Source organism: Mauremys reevesii, linkage group 5, assembly GCF_016161935.1.
Source record: "Mauremys reevesii isolate NIE-2019 linkage group 5, ASM1616193v1, whole genome shotgun sequence".
Taxonomy (NCBI): Eukaryota; Metazoa; Chordata; order Testudines; family Geoemydidae; genus Mauremys; species Mauremys reevesii.
The window spans coordinates 37,327,929-37,350,317 of NC_052627.1; the positions used below are offsets into that span (position 1 = coordinate 37,327,929).

Below are 22,389 nucleotides of genomic sequence, written 5' to 3' on the forward strand. Positions count from 1 at the left end.
GGCTTAAAACAAATAAAAGGAAGTATTTCTTCACACAATGCACAGTCAATCTTTGCCAGAGGATGTTGTGAAGGCCAAGACCATAACAGGGTTCAAAAAAGAACTACCGGTAGATACATTCATGGAGGATAGGTCCATCAATGGCTATTTGCCAGGATGCACAGGAATGGTGTCCCTAGCTTCTGTTTGCCAGAAGCTGGGAATGAGTGACAGGGGATAGATCACTTGATGATTACCTGTTCTGTTCATTCCCTCTTGGGCACCTGGCACTGGTCACTGTCAGAAGACAAGATGCTGGGCTAGATGGACCTTTGGTCTGACCCAGTAGGGCCATTCTTATGTTATTAGTGCTCCTTTACTATTCAATGGAGTTTTCACTGCTGAGAGGAAACTGATTCTGGCCACAACGAAGGGAGAACAATGGGCTGATATATATGGAACTCAGCATTCATCCTTTGGAATGAATTCTTGTGGGACCCAATGAATATCTTTGGTCAGGAAAGAAATTAAGGGGAGATGATTTAATAAGCAGATTCAAAATTTCTCTTATCCAACCTCAGTAAAGCTGATGGGATTGAAAAGGGTAATTCAGAGCAGAAGTTGACTCTAAAGCAGTGGTTGTCTAACTGTGGGTCAGGACCCCAAAGTGGGTCGTGACTCCATTTTAATAGTGTTGCAGGGGCTGGCATTAGATGTGGTGGGACCTGGGACTGAGGCCTGAGCCACACCACCTGGGGCCAAAGCCTAACACAAGGGCTTCAGCCCTGGGTGGCAGGGCTCAGGTTACAGGCCCCCTCCAATCCGAGGCTGAAGCCCTTGGGCTTCAATTTAGGCCCACCTGCATGGGACGATGGGGCTTGGCTTGGGCTTTGGCCAGGGCTCCAGGGGGCTCAGGCTTCAGTTCCCTCTCCTGGGGTCATGTAGTAACTTTTGTTGTCAGAAGGGGGTTGCTGTGCAATGAAGTTTGAGAAACCCTGCTCTAAAGAACTAAAAAGAAAAAAACTCAACTCATGACAGAGGTTCCTGTCTCCAAAACCTAAAGGAATTTAAAGGATATTCCTCCCAGTGCCTGAATTAACACAATGTTGCATCCTTGATTTCTTGGTAAGTGGAGCCATATGTATATGATAGTATTGTGTATTAATGAGGGTTTATTAGCATTGTATGGGATGGCTTTATTAGTCCAGAGAAGTGAAGTCAGAAGATAGTTATGCAAGTCATCCCAAATGAGTGACTAGGACACTTTCTACCATACCAACTTGTATTCTTTATAACTACATACAAAAAAAGTGTCAGAAAAATTAAATGTTACTACCTGAACAAAATAACTATGTCATTCCATCCCCAACATTATCCTGCAGCCTCATTGTGATGGATTAATGACCATACCTGCATTCTGTGTCCCCCTCCCACAACGCTCATGCACACGTGCTTCCATTTTTTCTCTTCATTTCCTCTCTTCTTTCCCCTTCTACCTGTGTTCATGCTTAACTCCCCACACAGAGCAGGCTACATGGGGAGTGGGGGTTTCAGTGGGTGGCATCAGAGGGTTAGGTTGACTGTTCTTTAGCAGCTTGATCTGAATATTCTATGCATGTGAACCTGTTCCTATAGTTAGTTCTATTAGGGGATGCAGTGGGAGCAGAGAGAGATGAAAGATGTGCAGCTTTCAAGGAGCCAAAGGTGGGGGGCGGGGGGTGGGAAGAAAGAGAAGAAGGAGGATGCAGTTTTCTCCATCACCATTGTTTTCCTTTGTCCCCTTTAGTATATTCAGTGTCCCCTTGTTCCCAAAGGCCTAGCACTCGGGTTGGAAAACAAATATTGTTTGGAAAAAATACATACATTTCTCTCTGATTTGTATCACCTGGGATCCACATTACTCCTTACAATACAGTTTTTGCTTATTTCCTTTTAAATGCTCACCACCTCTGAGCAAAAGGATTTGATTTATCGGAACTGAATAAACTATACAGGTTATTCTGTCCCATTCACCTCCAATAATGATAGCAAAGGTACATAGCAGAGGATAGCAAACAAGGTACATACCGGATTCAGGAGGATGGTGAGGAAGAGTTCACCTCCTCGGATGCTTTTGTCCAATTCTTGAGGGCCCCCAGGATACTCCTTGTAGAAAATTGTGTGGGTGAAAAGGCCACAGGTCTGTCGAGGAAGTACCTGAGAACAAAGTAAAAAAAAATGCTATAGTGTCATGATCCTATTTCTGCAAGCCCCACCCCAAAAAACTCTTCTGCGTCTGCATTCTGAAACACTCACATATGGATTCCTTTGTTCCAGCAGTTGTCGTCTTATTGTAAATAAGCATGATTATGCAGATGTTGAGATCTCCAGCTGCCAGTTGAAAAGTTGCAGCACATGTGTGTTCCACAGCCTTTGTCCAGACCACTGCATATGTTTCTCATAGTAAACATTCAGGGTTTGTTTTTAGGGATTTGTAAAAGGAAGAAAAGAGCTTCTTTTCTTTTAGCAAGGATAGTTTGTTAAAAGACAAATAGCGCTGCTCAGTCGTCTTCACTATCTTAGGCTATTAATCTTCCTGCTGGTAAGATATAGCGCACAATTGGTATTCTAGGTTACAGACCCAAAAAGAACTAGTTCATTCCTTCCTTTGCCCTGAAAATCAAATTAGACCCCACTAGTGAAATATGTACTGGGGCTGATAGGACTGTTGAATGAGCATATCTCGAGGTCAGCTCTACATACAATCATAAATCAGGAGATTGTGCGTCAGGATTCTGAAAACCAGCAGATGGAGAAAAAGAACAACTAAAATCTCCACTACTTAGAGCTATTTCATTAACTCTTTAATCACAAGTACATCAGAACTCTGCAGAAAAACACTAAGATCTGTGATACTGTTCAGTACTATACTTGCACAGGCAGCAAAGAGTCTTGTGGCACCTTATAGACTAACAGACATTTTGGAGCATGAGCTTTTGTGGGTGAATACCCACTTCGTCGGATGCATGTACTTGCACAGATATTATTCAGTTTTGACTTAGGTTTTTTGCCAGTTTACCATTTGGGCTCTCCTTTGTATTCTGTCCAAAGGAACAGAAAACAAAATAATCTATGGTTTCTATTCAGCAAAGCACTTAAGCATATACTTAAGTGCTTTGCTTAAATGAGTCCTATGTTGGAACTAGTTAGAATCTACCCTGTTACCTGTTTCTGTGTTATTAATAAATACTTTTGACAAACATATTAGATACAATTCTGCTCTTAAATGCATGTCCATGGCTTTTGTTGAAGTCAACAGGAACTTTACCTATGTAAAAGCAACAAAGAATCCTGTGGCACCTATGTATACCATGCCAGAACTTGACCTGCCAAGATTTCCATTCTGTGTCCTGTGCAAATCCCAACTTGTGTAATTTACCTTCGATCTACCTAAATTCTCTTTACCGTTTCAATTGAACATGATTCTTCCACATTTTTGCTCTGAACTGTGGTGTAGTGTTGCATCTGGATGTTCATTAGCTGCTTTGTTCCATTCTAGGAGCAGCTGCATATTCAAGTGATAGGCCAAGCGATTCCTATATGTTATCTTGGCTTTTAATGCATGTACTATTGAAGGAAAGATGTAGAAAGCTTTATCTCTCCCCACCCCAATGCACAGCCTATGAAGCTTTCACAGGCATAGTTTCAGACCCTGTGCTCTGGGAGTTGCATAGGTATATCTAAACACAAAGTCTGGCCCAACCAAAGTATCTTGTGTACTGGAGGATCATATTGCACCTTTGTTTCTCTTCCCCTTTGGCAGGTCCCAGACCCTTTATGCATTGCAGTGAGTCAGACCCTTGGATATGGAGCTAAGACATTTTAATGAATTGCAAAGGTATGTAATTATAGTCCAAGATTGGTTGTCTACTGGTACATTTTATTTCTGATAATCACATTGGAAAGTGCCAAAAAACCCACCCCAAAACAGACTCTTTGCTCTTCTTTCTTTTGCAAACTGGCTGCACACTGGTAAAACTGTTTTGGCATCCTTACAATTCCACTATCTTGAAGGATTTCAATGCCCACTGTAAAGCTTGGTGCATTTGTAAAATAGATTTTTTTTAGTCATTCTTAAAGAATTATTGCAATGAAGTAATGGAAATGCTATGTACCATGATGCCATTGTGGATGAAGCCCCGTCTGTACCGTGCAGGTTTTAGATGTGGATACTCTTCTGTGCTTGTGACTTTGATACCCCAGACCTTCTTCCAGGCCTCATAAAGCTGAACATGTACAGGGTAGACCCCAGAGTGGTGCGGAGCCACTGCATAGCCCATGTCAGTCGGAATACCATGTTCCTGAAACAAAGCAAAAGAAACAACACATTGAGTATACAAGTATAATATGTAATGCTGTCAAGTTTATTCTTATTCTACCAACTGGTAGCTTTAAAGAAACTGTTGTTCTTGGGCAGTCATATGTGTGTATGTTTATATATATATATATATAAAACACTCTCACTAAAAATGAGAGACACAAGCTGCAAAATAATTGGCTTTACAGTATCGGAGGGAAAATAATCCTCTTGGATAATATTGAGCTACCATTGTTTAGAACAGATTTGACTGCCTGTGTATTATGCGTTATGTGTATTTATAAAATATGCCCCATCTGGTTGGATGTTTTTTTTAAAGTAATTCTCAAAAGGCTGGGAAATTATGCTGTTTTATTTAGTCACATTTCAAATTGTCTTGGATCAATAAACAAAGAGAAACATGTTGACATGACAATTACCATTTGTCTATATTTTATATTACAAAAAGCAGAGGAACATTTCCATGGCTGGTAGAATGTTTGCTGTAGCTATTTACAAAATGTAGCTCCAGCACTTTTCCCTGACATAGTGTATTGACTCCAGAACCAAAGATGGACTTTGAGGGTGAACTTTTCAATCTGGCAATTCTGGCCTATATTTGCTGAAATCCATGGCAACACAAATGAGTCGTATTTTAGAAAGCTAGCCCTAAAATCATCCACTCCTTTGGGTGCCTGGTTATATGGGTCATCCATCATTTTTACCTCTTTCCCATACAAACCTCACTTCTCCCCTGTGTTACTTATTTAGTACTTTTATAATTTATACAGTAAAGTAAGTATACAGGGCACTTTACTACAGGTTGAAGTTATCAAAGAATAGAGTCCTTTCTTGAAGAACTCTCAATCTAAAAGACACACTGTGCAGGCCAGAAAAACAATTATTATATGCTGCTTGATAGAGCCTGAAAGCTTCACAGGTTAGGTATTATTTACATTGGTATCACACAATAACATTCTTCTTTTGCCAAAAGAAGAGCTGCCAACTCACAAAATAGATAAGCCATTTGCCATTCATATATAATTGATACTTGGAGGGAAATTGCTAAAATACTGAATTATAATTGTTGCCTGTCCTCTTGTCCACATTGTCTAATACAGGGGTTCTCAAACTGGGGGTTGGGACCTCTCAGGGGGTCACGAGGTTAGTACATGGGGGGTCGCGAGCTGTCAGCCTCCACCCCAAACCCCGTTTTGCCTCCTGCATTTATAATGGTGTTAAATATATTAAAAAGTGTTTTTAATTTATAAGGGGGGGTTGCACTCAGAGGCTTGCTGTGTGAAAGGGGTCACCAGTACAAAAGTTTGAGAAACACTGGTTAATAACTGTTGTTTGCTTCTATAATTACAGGAGGTACAGATTTTGCTAGGCATCTTTAAGTACTTAACTTCACACAGACTGGCCTTTGGTCCTTTGAGAAAATTAAATAAAACCATTTATTCACACAATATAACCAGCTGAATTATCTACTTTCTAATAGTAAAGATGTTCTAATAATAAAGATGCCACTGACTAATATGAAATAATCTAGTTCATTTTTTGACCATTAGCAGAATATGTTTTTTGCCTATTAATGACATCACTCACCTACAAGATCTATATGAGGCATAGGGGTCAGTTTTGGATGTGAAATGATGAATGCTCATGTAATGAAGGACCATTCAGAGATATCAGTGATTTCAGGGCCAAATTCCTTATGATTATGTACAGGAAAGTAAGATATACATCTAGATCAGGGCCCCACTGTGCTAAGAGATATACAGATATACAGCAAGAGATAGTCCATGGCCCCAAAGAATTTACAATCTAAATAGATAAGCTAGACAAAAGGTAAAAAAGGAAATTAAGACACAAAAAGCTAAAGTGATTTGGCCAAAGTCACACAGCAGGCCATTGTCAAAGCCAAGAACAGAACCTAGGACATCTTACTCCCAGTCCTGTGCTTTGTACACTAGAAAACAGTGTTTCTATGTGCTAAATTCAATACTAAATTATTTCAAGAGAATACTTTAACTATTTTAAGTTGAATAGGATGCATGATGCAATCTGATCAATGACAGAGTAGCTGTGACTCCATAGGTAATGGTAATGAGTGGAGATATACCAATCTCCTAGAACTGGAAGGGACCTTGAAAGGTCATTGAGTCCAGCCCCCTGCCTTCACTAGCAGGACCAATTTTTGCCCCAGATTCCTAAGTAGCCCCCTTAAGGATTGAATTCACAACCCTGGGTTTAGCAGGCCAATGCTCAAACCACTGAGCTATCTCTCCCCCCCCCCCCACATACTAGTGGTAATTTCTAAATTGTCTTGGGATCAAACACTTTTCTGAAATGGTACCTCAACAACTGAACATATCCTTAACTATATGTCCTCTTTGGTCAGGACAGATGCATGCCAAAATAGGATTCATGCCTTCACAGTTTTCTATTGCTATAGGAATTGTCCCAGCAATGGAATGATGAAACTGAAATTAACCACTTTAGAGTAGATGGGTTGCAAAAGTCTAAGAGTTCTCACTATGGAGAAGCTACTTGCCACAAAAGAGGCCAATACTGTGTCTGATCACACAAACATTCTTTATGAATTATTCAAAAATCAATAAGAAATCAAGCATACAGAGAAAAATTGTCTGTACCAGTTTTATGCAATTTTTGTAAAACCTTTAGGTAGGGTAAATGCTATGTGTTGTATATCAGCATGCACACTGCCCTGTTATCCTTTAGGGTACGTCCATACTACCCGCCGGGTCGGCGGGTAGCAATCGACTTCTCGGAGTTCGATATATCGCGTCTCATCTAGACGCGATATATCGAACTCCGAATGCACTCCCGTCGACTCCAGAACTCCACCACCGCGAACGGCGGTGGCGGAGTCGACAGGGGAGCCACGGACTTCGATCCCGCTCCGTGAGAACAGGTAAGTAGTTCGAACTAAGGTAGTTCGACTTCAGCTATGCTATTCGCGTAGCTGAAGTTGCGTACCTTAGTTCGACCCCCCCCCCAGTGTAGACCAGGCCTTAGACTGCTTTGCTTTTGTTGTTAAGCTTCTATTAGAATTGAGGATGACAATATTTTCTTAAAAGGAATAAAATATAATTGATTCAATTAAAGATATTGTGTGTAAAAAGTTTCATTGCATTATAATGGCACCGGGGCACCACTAGAGTTAAGTTTGCACCATGTCATCTGTTTAAAGGTCAACCATTCTAAGTCCTCTAAAACTGATACATATAGTTGGATTCCTCTAAAATTGTGATGTTCCTCAAGAGGCTGTAGGGTTAATGATCTGAATTTGGAGTCATTTGAGGCATGGGTTACAGAGACATAAGCCCCCCCCCCCTCCCCTCCCCTCCCCTCCCCACTCCAAAAAAATTAGCCATTTAAAAAAAGTTTCCAGGTGGTGGGTTTATTTGCCTTGAGCTGGAGATCAAACTATGGGTCTAAATGGTCTCAATCTGTCGAGTTTTACCCCCGGTAGTGCATGGTACTCGCTAAATCTTTGGGGGACCCAAAATGAGAACATATATAAGAAAAAATACTTTTTACACTGTGTGTACATCAATATGGAAAAATCAGCTAAAGGGTTTCCATGACCACCGTTTTATAGACTTTATAATTCAACTCTTGTAAGTGCTCTCAAATCTGAACAGTTAATTGGATTGCTTTGAAATTGGTGTGTATTAGTGAGTCTGATTTGCGGTCATTTTGCTGATGGGTTCCCAAATTACAGGCCCCCTAACCCCCCCCCCCAAAAAATCCACCCCCCCCAACCTGGTTTCCTTCTGCTGCCTTGTACTGTTAAACTGAAAGGTACCAATGACTGGTTGAATCACAGACCTCTTCGCTGCTGTGAATTCTCCCTTCAATTAACATATCTAAGGATGAGTTGATCACAAACTTCCCCCCACCATCACCTAAAACAAAAGGAGTTTTGGACTAAGTGACTGGAGGCTGCTACAATTTGTAAGTCATGAGTGGCATGTGTGTGTGTGTGTGTGTTAGGGGGAAATAGTCTCTGGGGGAAAAGTAGACATGTGAGACAAAGGTAGGTATTAGGAGTGGTAGAATAGGGAAAGAGCAGTTTGGGGCTGCAGTGAGGAGGTAGGGATTAATGGGGATTGATGGCAACAGAAGTTGGGAAGTCAGTTGTGGGAGGCATAGCACCCCACATCTCTTCCAGTACACCAAACTCACACTCCAACCTTCTGGCGCCCCAGCTCTGGCAGTGCACCCTCTACTGTGACATTGTTGTCTTTCACTCCAGGCTCTGGATGTGAGTTGGGTTAGAGGAGGGAAATAAAGGCAATAGAAATGTTTGTATACCAGGGAGTGAAGACTTCAGGGAGACATGTTCCCTAGTTGCTGTGGGGAGGGGGGCAGGTTGGAGGGGGAAATGCTTTGAATGGGTAAGTGGCATGGCTTGCAGATGTTCCAAAGCAAGGCTGGTGGGGCACAGCTGGTGTGTGTTTGGTGGGAGGTTGGCTCAGAATGCTAATTGTGGGACATAATATATACAACTGCCTAAATAACTGCTGACCCCTAATGACAACAACAAAACTTTTTCCTGTTATAAGAAAAAAACAAAAACAAATAAAACCTTAGGAAATTCAAGGGCAAAAACTGAATTTAACCTAGCGTTAAGATTGCTCGATAGTATGTTGTTCTCTTGCAGAACAGTGAGTTAAACAACATTCAAACTAAAAGGACAAAAAAGAAAACAAATAAAAATGGTGGCCTATGCTACATACCTTCTCTTTTCCTGGATGTAATTATGTGATAAGGAGATCTGTGTTTGCACCCTCTGATGTGTATAAGCAATGGGAAAAGCTGCACATGTACCTTCTGGCTCTAGTATGCATAATTTCAATACAGAATTGTGTATATTATATAATTAGCGGGGCAGGAGTTTTATTACAGAGGGCATTGTCAGTAACAAGCTGGGATATGACAGCAGTCTAAGAATTTATTATCCTCATGCATTGTGGTCAGTGTCAGGTGTATTGAATGGTGGAGGCAATTAGCGCTGCTTGGAAGAGGTATGTTTGCGACATCTGTGGATTACTTTGAGGTGTGTGACAGAGCTGTGACTGCAATATGAAGAGATCAATGTTTTCTACTCTCTCATGTGCTTGAGGAAGGAAAAGAGGTGCATGTGTACCTTGGGAATGTAGAATGTATCATGTCTATGCAAAATTGAGGATGTTATATCCATAACAGGACATAGGACTTTTATTACAAAGGCTATTGTCAGCAGTAAGAAGGAATATGACTGGATTCTAATGCTTTAATGATGGTTACGTGAAAGTGAGATGGTATTCGTTGAGTAAATGTAAGGAAGTTGTAACAGGCTGTGAAGTATTTCTTAAGTTGTACACATGTGGTATCCTTTCTGGGGAGTTCGCTAAGTGTGTTAGTGTACACCAGGATCCGGAACCTCTCAAATCTGAAAATGCCAAAGGTCAGTGAGAGTATGTCGATACTGAAGCATTGCTCAAAGACCATAGAGATTTTGTTCATTAACAGTCTTAGCTGGAAACTTGTGGGTGAGAATGAGAGTTGTAAAAGGAGGTGAAAAGCTTATACATTTCAGCAACTGCGGGATTGGTAGAGTAAAGGTATGTGTGTTAATTGGTATATTGGGGCATTGCTGAGAGAGTGCAGAGTTCAGTGTGCATGGGCACCCTGAACTTTGCATTTCCTGGTTCTCACAGTGTGAGTTTTCTGCTCAAGTTGATGTTCTACAAGGGGATGACATATCACCAAGCAACCTTAACTCTATGTTAAAATAGTTTTTTCCTTTGAATATATTATGTTTCAGTGGCTTTTGTCATAATGGTGAGTCAAAATATGAAACAACATTGGCTAATTATTAGCTTCTATATCACCCCACCAGACTACCTTGCTATAAGGTCCAATCTTGTATTCTTTGTGCACTTAAGATTCCAACTGCCTCTTTTGTTTGGGTGCTCAAGCAGTACCAGATTGGACCCAAAGATATATACGCGTTTGTGTGTGGAAAAGACCTTTGGAACACTTTATGCAATACAAAGAACTATGTCACATTCTTTTACAATGCAGGCAGGATTCCAGAGCTCCTAATTACGTGCTTTCATAATTTACTTGAGTCACAATGGAATAGTCTTATCTTAGTTTAAATGAGAATATAAAGTTGAAGCCACAGACAAATCATGAGGTGTTGGACAGTAGAAAAGGATCATTACTAGAACCTGAGAGATGAAGCATGAGTAGGGAAAGAGGATTTTGTCAATTTTTTGTAGTCCTGCGGAATGCTGGGGAAATTCACAGAAGTGGCTTTGTCAATGGCTATAGTTAAGATATAAAGAAAAATTGTAGCTTTGCCAGCTGAATAAACTAGTAGATCAATTTCTAGGTAGACATGATAAAATTAAAGTTGGTGGAAAGCAAGAAATATATTGATGAAGGGAAGTGTTATATTCTTCCTTAGTCTGTTGCAGATATTAAATTCAATATAAAATTAATTGTTCTTAAAAGACTTTATATTCAGTATCAGAAACAAACTAGACCAAAGGGAAAGGCTGATATTTGAAAACTTTCATTTCTTTAAAATAAATCTGGAGTTTTACATTGAACTTTGGAAAAATCATTGATCCTTAGATGACTTTCAGTCTTTTATTGCACATTACAGTATCTCTTATGGGCTGGCATCACTAGCTGTCTTCACAAGTGATAAAAGCACTGATGTGTGTGTGACCTTGTAAACTGATTAGGTAAATCTTGACACTTTTGGACTTAGGCTTGGTAAAGGGTGACTATTCTCTAGAAAGCTTCTATTACAAGTGGAGCTTCCTACTAAAAAGGAAATGATAAAGCCTTATAATACAGTATTATTGTCCTGATGGACTCTAACATCCTAAATATTTTCAACCTTGAGTCCAATTGGTCAAAACTTTCCTTCACCTTGACTGGGCCCGACTGTGCACTGTTTAATATTTATATTTGACTGTAACTTTGTGTACAACCACGTAACTTCCTAGTTTCAAGATATTAATAAATTCTTCATAGGAATTTGCCTATGGACCAATTTATCATAAGTATTTTAAGAGCAATAATTTATCTTCGTGTGTGAATGGTAATACATTACCACATTTTGGACCCCAGGGTTTTCATGGCACAATGGCAGAAGAGAGACAACGCAGTCAATAGGCAATGACCAATATCATGAGTCCAAAATATTGTTGCACATCTCCAAAAAGTCACGGTGATCAGATTTTGGGGGCACAGCCAAGTTCACTCATTCCATTATTGGCAGGAGAGATGAAGCTGTGCAACGGAGGAGTACATGCTCCTCTTTCTTAAAGCCCATGCTCCTGAGCTAACCTGCCTTGTGTACCACTGATGACTCATGGAATCTTCATTTGATTACCGCCCCTGCCTCTCCAGACCAACTTCTGTGCATCTTACAGTAGGAGGACAAGAACTAGACCCTTAGTACTGAAAAAATGCAACACCGTTGAACTGGCACACATTCCCAGTTGCCCAGATCCAGTTTCAACACATAGGAGCCTAGCTCTCTTAGTCTTCTGTCAAAGATCTGAAAGACTGAAGCAATCTCCAGAAGCTGCCTATCTTAGCTATCATCTTTGCAGAAGAAGCAAGAGAAAAGCAGCTTCAAACTCCCAGCCTCTTCTGACCTATGTCTTTCTACTGAGATGGGCCCTGACATGGAACTTTATTGAACCTGATTATGTCTGTATCAACTGTTTCCATACATTCCCTATTTACAAAACACTCCTATTAAGGAGAGAGCATGAATACAGAATGGACACTGCTTTCCAGGAACTCAGCAAACTCTTGGAGGAAAGAAGTTTATATTGCATATTTCCTCAGCTTTAACATGCTAGAGGATAATGGAAACTCAGACAGCAGCAGCAGGATTGGAAAACTCACCATTTAGATTTACTAGATCTCTTCTGAAAAATAAAACTGAATATACAAATAGTTACATGCTTTTTAAAAAAAGCTATATTAGGACAAAATTGGCATTATAATTATTTGCTTCTATTGAAACTTCTAGTATTGGCCATTACTAGAGGCAGGACAGGGGCTAAAGGGACCAAATCATTTTATTTGGTATGGCAAGTCATATGTTTTTATCACATTTTTCATATATTCACTGAAACTATTTAGTCCACTGTTGATAATGTTATGTTAAATGATGAAGTAGTTAACACTCCAGCTGCAGGCACCTTCCTGAACTTTTTCTATCCTGTCAAAAAAAGAGGTGATATCCTGGATACACCACATTTTATACTGTCACCTAGCAGTATTAGGAGATTTACATAAGCTATTATCTACTTTTAGCAGTGAGATATTTTTCTAATATTGTTGAGCCTGAGTGAGATTTCCTTCAGGAGGTTTTTTTAAACTAAGCCAGTGTAATGTACAATTTTGTTTATTTTTATTTGCATTTATATTGGTGAATACATGTGCCATCATCGTGGTTGTCAATTCATACAAGAACTTTTTGTGTTATATTTTATCCGGTTATGACAGTTGATTTTTTAAAAAGGTCTCATTTTCTGAATAATTCTTAAACACTGTTAATTGCATACAAATTTCTGTTTGCAGAATTAAATAACTATCTTAGTTTGATTTTAAACTTTTTCTTTTTAATCTAGTTGAAAATTTTCCATTTAGACATGATCCTTTAGCAAATGGTTTTGAGCAGATTAGTATCAAGAAGATGAAGTTCACAAAATGGAAAGTTAAAATAAGTGTGTGAGCTTTGTGACAGTTAGTTCTAGACATCAAGGTGATTTCGTGTGCTTGAACACAGAGGAGTTGTTTTGTATCTATTGTGGATTAGGTTGCATTATACGTAGATGAATATAGATATGGTTCTGTAATTTTACAACAAAAACGAAATGCCACATCTGCCTACATTGATTGCCAGGAAAGAGGCTTATGTGGTTAAGACAGTGGATGTAGGCTCAGGAGACCTAGGTTGAGTTCCTAGTTCTACCACAGATTTTTTGAGTGACTGTGAAAAAGTCACTTAGTCTCTTCATGCCTCTGTTCCTCCTCGCTAAAATGGGGACAATATTCTTTTCACATGGTCTTTGTCTATTTGGACTGTAAGCTAATTGGAGCAAGGTCTATCAGTTGTTATGTGCACATGTAGTGCCTAGCACAATGGGACTCTGTGCACTACTAACATAATATTATCAGTCAGCTTTTAGCCACAGTTTTGCATAGTAGATAAATAGTTTCATATTCTAGGGGTTTGGCTATATGAATAATTAGACCAGGGCAAGCTTGGGTATGAATCTAGACCATATCATCCTGACATGATTTAAGGGCAGGTCTATACAGATAGTGCTGCAGTGGTGCAGCTGCACTGATGCGGCTGTGCCGCTGCAGCATATGTGTGAAGACACTCTAGGCTAATGGGAGAGAGCTCTCCCATTGGCATAATAAAACCACCTCTGCGAATGGCAAAAGCTCTCCTACCAACATATCACTGTGCACTTGAGAGCTTATGTTAATGTAACATGTCACTCAGGGGCATGTTTTATTCACATAAGTTATGCCGACATACGCTGTAGTGCAGACATAGCTATAGTGTTCCTGTGCACCCATCAGATGTGCATTAACAGTTGATCAGATCTCTTTGAAACAGGACTAAATCAAAGTGCATTAGTGAGCATCTGAAGGATACACATGAAGATTGAGTCTGCAGTTGACTAGAGTCATACACCTGCTTGCAATGACCTAAATGTTTGTGCAGAGTACAGCTTTCCTTTTAGCAACTACTGCCACAAAAGAAAAGGAGCAGAGAGACAGAGTGGGAATGCTATCTCTGTTAGGCTAAAGAGCTGAAGATGGAGCCAAAATGAAGCAAGGTGGGAGATTGTGAATGGAAAAAACTGAGTAGGGGAAGAACAAAGTGGGTAAAGGGAGTGGTTGAAAGTCCAAAATAATTTGTTGACCAAGTGGTCAGTCCTAGAATAATGCATGTTCATTGTCCTGATGTTAAGTAGCTAGAACTACTTACCAATGACAAATAAAAGGACATCAGCTGTGCAGTCAATGGTGGATTCTGCATACACTCAACAAAACTATTACAGACAATACAGATGCCATAAAAATCCACTGCATCCAACTTTCCCAGCCCTAACTACCGATACTGAAAATAAGATGACTCAGAAGCCCAGCAATGTGTAGACACTCTGCACCTGAAATGTAGTCACTGACTTGCTCAATTTGTATTTGGTATTTTTTAAAAAGTTGCAGGTTTCTCTGTGGTTTTGGCAGTTGAAAAGTTCTAGGAACAAAAGGGTGGCAAGGCTGGGATTATAAAGGGGAAATTCAAAATAATGTACATTACTACAGACAACCTGAATCTGGTGTTGTTTTGCATATTAATTTATCTTAACATTAACTCAAGAATACGCTTGCCTCTTTTTGTGGTCTATATCCACAACAATGTTTATCTTGCATCTGCATCATTTTCAGTGCCATCTGCATTTCAGCATCCCAAGGAAATACTCACTAGCTGACACTAATTGAGACAAAAGAAAAAGGTGAAGCCCTGGGATTAAATAAATTCCATTTGTTGTCATCAGATAAGGATGTACAACAGGGCAGAAATGAAAGTTTTGTGACTAAAGGAGAGGGGAGGAAAGTAGGAAATCTTGCTTTGCTCTGTCTGTGGTGGCTCTGTTGCAGTCTTTGTATGTGTTTTGAAAAGTCACTTACTTCTATGTCTTGGTGCTTCTATCTGAAAATTGGAGATCATAATACTTATTTTTTCACTTTGCAAGGTTTAATTCATTACTGTGGGTAAAGCACTGTGAGCTTTTCACATAGAAATCTTTATGGAAGTACAAAGTATGAGAATCAGATCAAACCAATTATTAACAAACTGTACCTTCCATTTCCTGGATCCAGTTGTGATATGTGATGTCACATTCATATTTACATAGATAATCTTTGATTTATGTAATTGGGAAATTGAGCACTTGTGTGTGGGGAATGAAGCATGGGCACGCAAGGGCAAGAATAGTGCCCACTGCCTACAATCTGGGGAGGAGATAGAACATGAATATGAATTTACTGGGTTATTTAGCAAGGAAACAGAGTAAGGCTTTACACTTTTCCCCTCCCCATGCAACAGTAATATTGCCTAGATTAGACAAGGCAAACCCTGGTAGATTTGTGTTAATACATTTTGACTGATATGGACAATTCATTTCCTTTCATTATTACTTTCTAACTCTCGCAGAGCATTCTGTCAGTGGTGTAAATTCCTTAGAGGGTGAGAATATTGCCATGAAAACAGCCACTTGACAGGTAAGAGATGCAGCATCTGAGGCTAAAACAAATTCTACTGCTGATCCCAGCTGCCATGCAAAATCATTCACACATATGTGTAATATAGCTTTGCTGCTACTGAGAACTTCCTTAACTTTTCACCATGCCCTGGTGAGATGTTGCATAATTTTCAGTCCTGCTCTCTCTCAGAAACTGTCATTCATCCATCAACCAATTGTTAAATGGTATAAATATTAACAGTCCTTTCTGATATGCAAAATATTTGCGTGCACTTATCAAAAGTGGTATTTTACAGTTGCAAACATTTCAACTCTGTGGTGATTTTTAAAGACTAATTAACTGACTTGAAAATATAATTTTGCAAAAACACTTACATGAGGAGGGAAATTATTATCCCCATTTTATAGATGGCATACTGAAGTACAAGTCACAAAGCAAATCAGTGGTAGAGCTGAGAATAGACCTCAGCCATTTTTATTTGACTCAAACCCCTACTCTGAACCATAGATCCTGCTCCCTACCTAGAATTTGTACATATAGATCCCCAGAAACAGCAGAATATGTATACAGTACAAGAGGATGCAATGCATCTATATATTTAAACCTTCATGTAATAATGTAAAATATTACTATGGGTTTCATATGCAGTGACTGAATTGGCTAGTGTTCATTAAGCTTGGCTTTCATTCAGAGTAGGGATTCTGTTACAATAAAGAACATTATTAAATCATTGTTTCTCCAAGAACTGTCCTACTGGGCCTAATCAAAAGCTTATTGAAATTAGTGGGAATCTTATTGATTTCAGTGTAGGTTTACTGTAAATGGAATCTGCATACCAAAAGGCACTGTAGTGATTCAACTTCTGTTCTAATTTATTATAAATGAGCTTCACAATATATGAGATCACAAAAAGTAGGCATCACTGTATTTCATTTAAAATGTTAACACCAAGCTGTTCTCAAAAGTCCTGATGAAGCAATTATCTAAGATGTGCAATTGCTCCATTAACAGAGCCTTCTCAAATAGAATGATTTCCTCTAAGACCCTTTTTAAAAAAAAAAGAAAAGGGGCAAAAAACCCCACCCAAACTCTACTGTCCCAGCCCCAGTCAGCTTCCTCAGGAAATGGTTACACCTTTATGCAAAAGCTTCCAAAGTATAATCTTTACTGATGTTTTGTAGTAAGGGTGGAATTCAGTGGATGGATGAGTGACACACAAGAAAATAGCACAAAAATATGAGAAGGACTCCATGTAAACATAATAATCAATAATGAAAAATAAGTGTGGAGTCTTCTGCTTGCCTTATTTATTCTTGTTAATTAATTCAACTGCTAATTTGGATTTAGAATCTGAAGTAAAAAAGAGTAATGATCATTGTAAAGGGATTAGCTTTTGGTTCTTGTGAGAGAGCTGAAAAAATGTATTAGAGAGGTAGGGAATGAGATTTTCAAACAAGGCAAGATGTTAAGAATGAGAAAGGAGAGGAGGATGCAAGATTACTCAGAGTTCATGGCTGCCAGTGCTGCATTAGATATCAAGGAGGTTGTCATGTCAGGAAGATAAATTTCTCCCACAGAGAGGATTTCACATGAAGCTTTTGAAAAGAAGTGTTCTCATAAGTAAATTGTACAGCTATTATAGAATTCAGTGCTAAGAGGTCAGTACAACCCATGTCCAACCACTAGAAGGAAATAAAACTATAATGACACCAGCCTTTCATTTTCTTTAGCTCCTTATTTATGGGTACCCTTAGGAGCCCCTGCCATTCAATGAAAATGATTAGAGAGAGACAGTATTGCCTTTGTAGTTAAGGCTGTAACCAAATTCTATGACAAGCCCTGCTTTTAGCCCACCTTATAACTTTTGGTATTAAATATAGTTTGACCTGAACATTGTTAGGTTTAATCCAATTACTGAGGAGAATTTTCCCGAGAGGTTTAAAGAAAATGGGGAAAAAATGTTTGAGTTACAGGTCATGAAAATTACTTTGGACTTTTAAATGTGCACTGTGTCTAACATTTGTTTATGTCCGTCTCACTCATAAACAGTATCACACAACCCCTTCAAACGTTCTATAAAGTTAAATTCCTGAAGATTTGTGCATGATTTAATTTGAAGAAACAGGTTGTAATTACACAGACTTATAAATGATTGTTCTATTGAATTTTAATTATTGTATAGAAGTGTGACAGAGTAATTTGTCCATTGTTGGTTACTTCTGGTTTAAAGGGATGCAAGGATCCTTCTATGGAGTGGGTGCACTTAAAAGCACATTGTTATATTCCTTTACAGGAGATTCAGTAAATAGCATAGCTGCATGGGGTTAGGGGTGTAGTTACAGCTTTGGGATCATTTTTTGAGCTGGTCCCAAAACTCAAAATTTTGGAAGTACAGTTTGGATAAAAAAACCAAACATTTGGATGTTTGCTAAAACATATCAAGTGTCTTAAATCTATGGGTCTGCAAAGGGGCTTGGAAGTTTCCAAAAATATCATTTCCTGGTTTTTGGTTTTGCTTTGGGTTCCAGCTGGAACCCAGCAATTTATAATCATACAGAAATAGAAAATAATGAAAGGAAAAGCCCATCTAAACTTCAAAGTTTTAGTTTGATTTTAACTTTTGAGTAATGTTCCAATGTTTGCAATGTGGTATGGAGGTCATTGGGGGGGAAAAACACTAACAAGCAAGGGAAGCTTTTTCTTCCTGTTCTGTTTTAAATTATGTTTCCTTGACTCCCTGGGAGTTTTATGCTCCCTTCCCTCAGAGAAGGGAAAGGGAGCATAATGGTCTCTGCAAATGGTAGATTCTCTGAGAGTTTGTGTACTCTAAGCAGCAGGCTAAATGACAATGCCATTCTGCTCTTTCGAGTGACTTTGGTTGCTTGGAGTTGCAATGCTTTGTCAAGAACCACATAATGTCTTTTCCAAAGAAAAGACTTATAGATTTTGTTTCTCTCTCTTTGTTATGCTGACTAACCAAGTAGAATTGTTCTGGATGGACTCTAAAGAGCTTTCAACATTACTTTACAATAAAATTGTACTGAGCTCCATCCAGTGCTTGAGGGACAGCTCTTAAAAAGTTAAGAGTACAAACAGGCTAAATCAAACATCATCATGCATCAACACCACCAAGATACAGACTAGCTATTTAAAAGGCACATTTTCAAAGACTTGCATAGGTTTTTAAAGAAGCCATGTAAAATCCTGCGATTTCATTTCTCATCCCCTTCATCTGGTTGAGGTGGCTTCACAGAAAACTTCAAATTCTATGCAAGATTCTAAGTAAACCCCTCAATTCACCTAATGTCCAACCTCCTGCCCCTGATGCCACCCCACATATCTGTACTATATATCAGGAAGCAGGTTTCCTATTTCTAATGGTCCTCCTTAAGCTACAAGGTGGAGGAACAGGCTAACTGACTGTCCCTGAAGGCATTACATAACCAATCTGCTGCTTGTAGGCCACCACATCCTGAAAAGACTATTTAAGAAAAGGGGTTGCTCCTTAATGAGGGATAAAATAATGGCAAAACTAAGGTTTGGTTCACATTATAGGTAAAGCCTCCTATTTGTTCCCCAGTACTTTCCTATGAAGTGGTGACCATACACCCTGATGACCATACACCCTCCCATGTGCCTCCTCATAGCATGGCACAGGGCAGTAAAAGCTCCATTTCTGTTTCCCTCCTTATCTCACACTGACTCACCCAGCCTCCAACATCTTCAGAGGTGAGGTGACATAACTTATCCACTTCCAGGGTAACCAATGCCCAATATAAGCATGAAGAAATGCAAACCCTCCCCTTCCCTCAGGAAGGCCCTGATAGGCAGCCATCTTCCTTGGCTCCTGGACACAGACAACCTTCTTTTCCCACAGTAAGAACTAAAGTTCTCCTCTCCCTCTCAGCCAGGCAGCAAGTGAGCAGGGTTTCCCCTTTTTAGATCCTCCGGCATAGCCTACACCAACTTCAGGTGTCATGGGGCAGGGTTGATTGCCACCCCCTCCCAGGCACAGCCCATTGACTCTTTCCTGACTCAGGAGGGCTTGCAGCCTATCAAACCTTCTTATAACTTTTACTCACTAGTGCAAAGTCCTTGTTGAGAATCATCTGCTCCACCAGTGATGACTCATTATGGAACAGATGAGGCTGCATGTGACTCCACATATGGGGAAACCACCAGAACTCATCTACAGACCCCAACAACAGGTCATCACCTTCATCCTCCTCTTCAGTTCCTGCAAAATAAGAAAGAAATAATAATAATTGTACAGTGAAAGTGCAAGTAACTGCATTTTTAAACCAGACAGATGACTGCCTCACCAATTGTAATGTAATAAATTTGGTGCAATTACACTGCTGTGTTAAGGAAAGGATGATAGGAAGAGTTATGTTTGGTATTTCCCTCCCTATTTATATTATGTTAATTTATAACAATGACAACTAACTTTCAAGGGCAGGCTCAAAAGGAGAACCAAGGTCCAGGAGTAACCAAAAGTCCATGTTGCCTACTGTTGGAAAGTGGGCAGTCATGATCTCTCTCATTTGGTCTTCAAACTGCTAGCAGGAGAAGAGAAAATCAGATCTGAACTACTTTTTCTCATGAGCTGTGGCTGACTCTTGGAATAGTACTAATGTGATTCTTAGGTGAAAGAGCATATTTATCTGGGCTGGTGTATATGCACAGGCAGCAGTAGAAACCAGACATTTACATTTTATGAAAACAGAACAAAACCAAAAGAAACTCCCACTAAGATCCTCATCAAACTGAAGTCTGATATATTTTGATGAAATCAGAAACAAGAGAAATATGAAACAGTTTTATAAAGTAAGTAGGCAGAAAAGTAAATCTATAATAGAGCTTTGAAAAATCTACTCAATTTGCAAGTGCAGGGTAGAGTTTTCCTTGGTATGCCATCTTTTTTGCAGAATTTAAGCTTTCATTTTAAATTAAAGTTAATAGTCCATGTTAGTGAAGACGTGTGTCACAATTCAGGATGAAGAAAGCACATATGGTTACCAGAGTGAGTGAAAATTTTTGTCTTAAACTTTTTTCTCTGAAAAATGCAGATTCAGGTCAACTGAAATTGTCAGTTTCTGCAAATTGCTTCAGGAGAAAAAAGAAAAGAAAATGGAAATGTCAAAATAATTCATATTGACGTTTTTTAAATTAAATATTCTGATTTTGTGTTAGAATCGCAAGGGCACTTGGTGGCATTTGGAAAACCAAGTAGGAGAAGGTGCTGACTTTTCTCCTCCCTGTGATAGCCCAATAGTTAGGCTACTCAGCTAAGATGTGGGAGACCTCGGTTTAAGTCCCTGCTCTGGAGCAGAGATTTGTAGCCAGGTCTTCCCCTTCTAGGTGAGTGCTCAGACCACCAGGCTAGAGAGTCATTCTTTTTCAATTTGGGGCCTAATTCATATTTAATTATTAAAGAGAGTGGAACAGCTTCAACAGAAGTGATTGAGAGAGCCCTACACAAGAATAACCACGGGACTATAGAGTAAGGTACTTACCTATAAGTCCCTTATTGGGCATACGGGGTCACCAGGACCAACACAAGCACCATTCACAAAACAGTGGTGAAGTCCCCTAGTGATTCTAGCCCTTCATTTTCAAAGGTCCTTTACTTTATTAAACAAAATTTTTAAAAGTTTCATTTTGCTTTACCTGAAACAAATGTTGTTTTCTTCTATTTTTCAGAACTGCTGATGAACTGAAAAGCCAGTTATTTGTACAACTCAAGTGGTTACAACAAAGGAGATCTTCAAAATGAGAAATGACATAGGGCTACTTTCTAGAATCTGCAGACAGGTAGCCCAGTGCTTTTTAAAATGTGAATGGCTACATTAAGTCTCACTAACTTCATCCTCAAATCAACTATTAAAACTTCAGTCAGTTTTCTGGCAGCATTCTTTCTAGTTCCTTTACCATTTTATATTAAGAGCTTTTATTTAGCTTAAGACATATCTTTACTTTTCACAAACAGATTCATTATAGCACACATAGATTGCTTTCTTTTTTAGAAGTCTTTCAACACTGCAAAACTAATTACAAAGGAAGTGGTTTGTGGTCATCCTTATTCACTTTCACAGCAGGTATTAGAAATATAAGTGTTCAATGTTTTATTTACATTTGTATTTAATCTCTGCAATGTTTTGAAGAATATTTCTGTACAATGAGTGTATCACTGTCTTTCTTTTGGTGCCCTACTAATCTATATATATATATATATATATATATATATATATATATATATATATGATTATTTGTAGCACAGTACAGGTAGAAGAATACATACCAAATACACTATATGACACTTAGTTATGTTGGTGAGAGTTTTCTCTTCAGATAAAAGAACAGGAGTACTTGTGGCACCTTAGAGACTAACAAATTTATTTGGGCATAAGCTTTCGTGGGCTAAAACCTACTTCATCAGATCCATGCAGTGGAAAAATAGAGTAGGAAGATTATATATACATAGAGAACATGAAAAAATGGGTGTTGCCATAGCAACTCTAACGAGACTAATCAATTAAGGTGGGCTATCATCAGCAGGAGAAAATTTTTTTTTTAGTGATAATCAGGATGGCACGTTTCAAACAGTTGACAAGAAGGTGTGAGTAACAGTAGGGGGAAAACTAGCATGCAGGAAATAGTTTTTACTTTGTGTAATGACTCCTCCACTCCCAGTCTTTATTCAAGCCTAATTTAATGGTGTCCAGTTTGCAAATTAT

The 22,389-nt window shown here is 39.1% G+C and overlaps 1 protein-coding gene across 6 annotated transcripts in view; it reads right to left on the reverse strand.

Moving 5' to 3' along the window:
- LOC120406425 (bifunctional heparan sulfate N-deacetylase/N-sulfotransferase 4) overlaps window positions 1-22,389 on the reverse strand; it is a 302,448-nt gene that overhangs the window by 76,136 nt on the left and 203,923 nt on the right. For all 6 annotated transcript variants that reach the window (XM_039541294.1, XM_039541295.1, XM_039541292.1 and 3 more), the window contains 3 exons: window positions 19,735-19,889; window positions 4,134-4,319; window positions 2,047-2,175 (listed from right to left, as the gene is read on the reverse strand). In XM_039541294.1, the coding sequence (XP_039397228.1) occupies window positions 2,047-2,175; window positions 4,134-4,319; window positions 19,735-19,889 (470 nt within the window). The remainder of the gene's footprint in view (window positions 1-2,046; window positions 2,176-4,133; window positions 4,320-19,734; window positions 19,890-22,389) is intronic.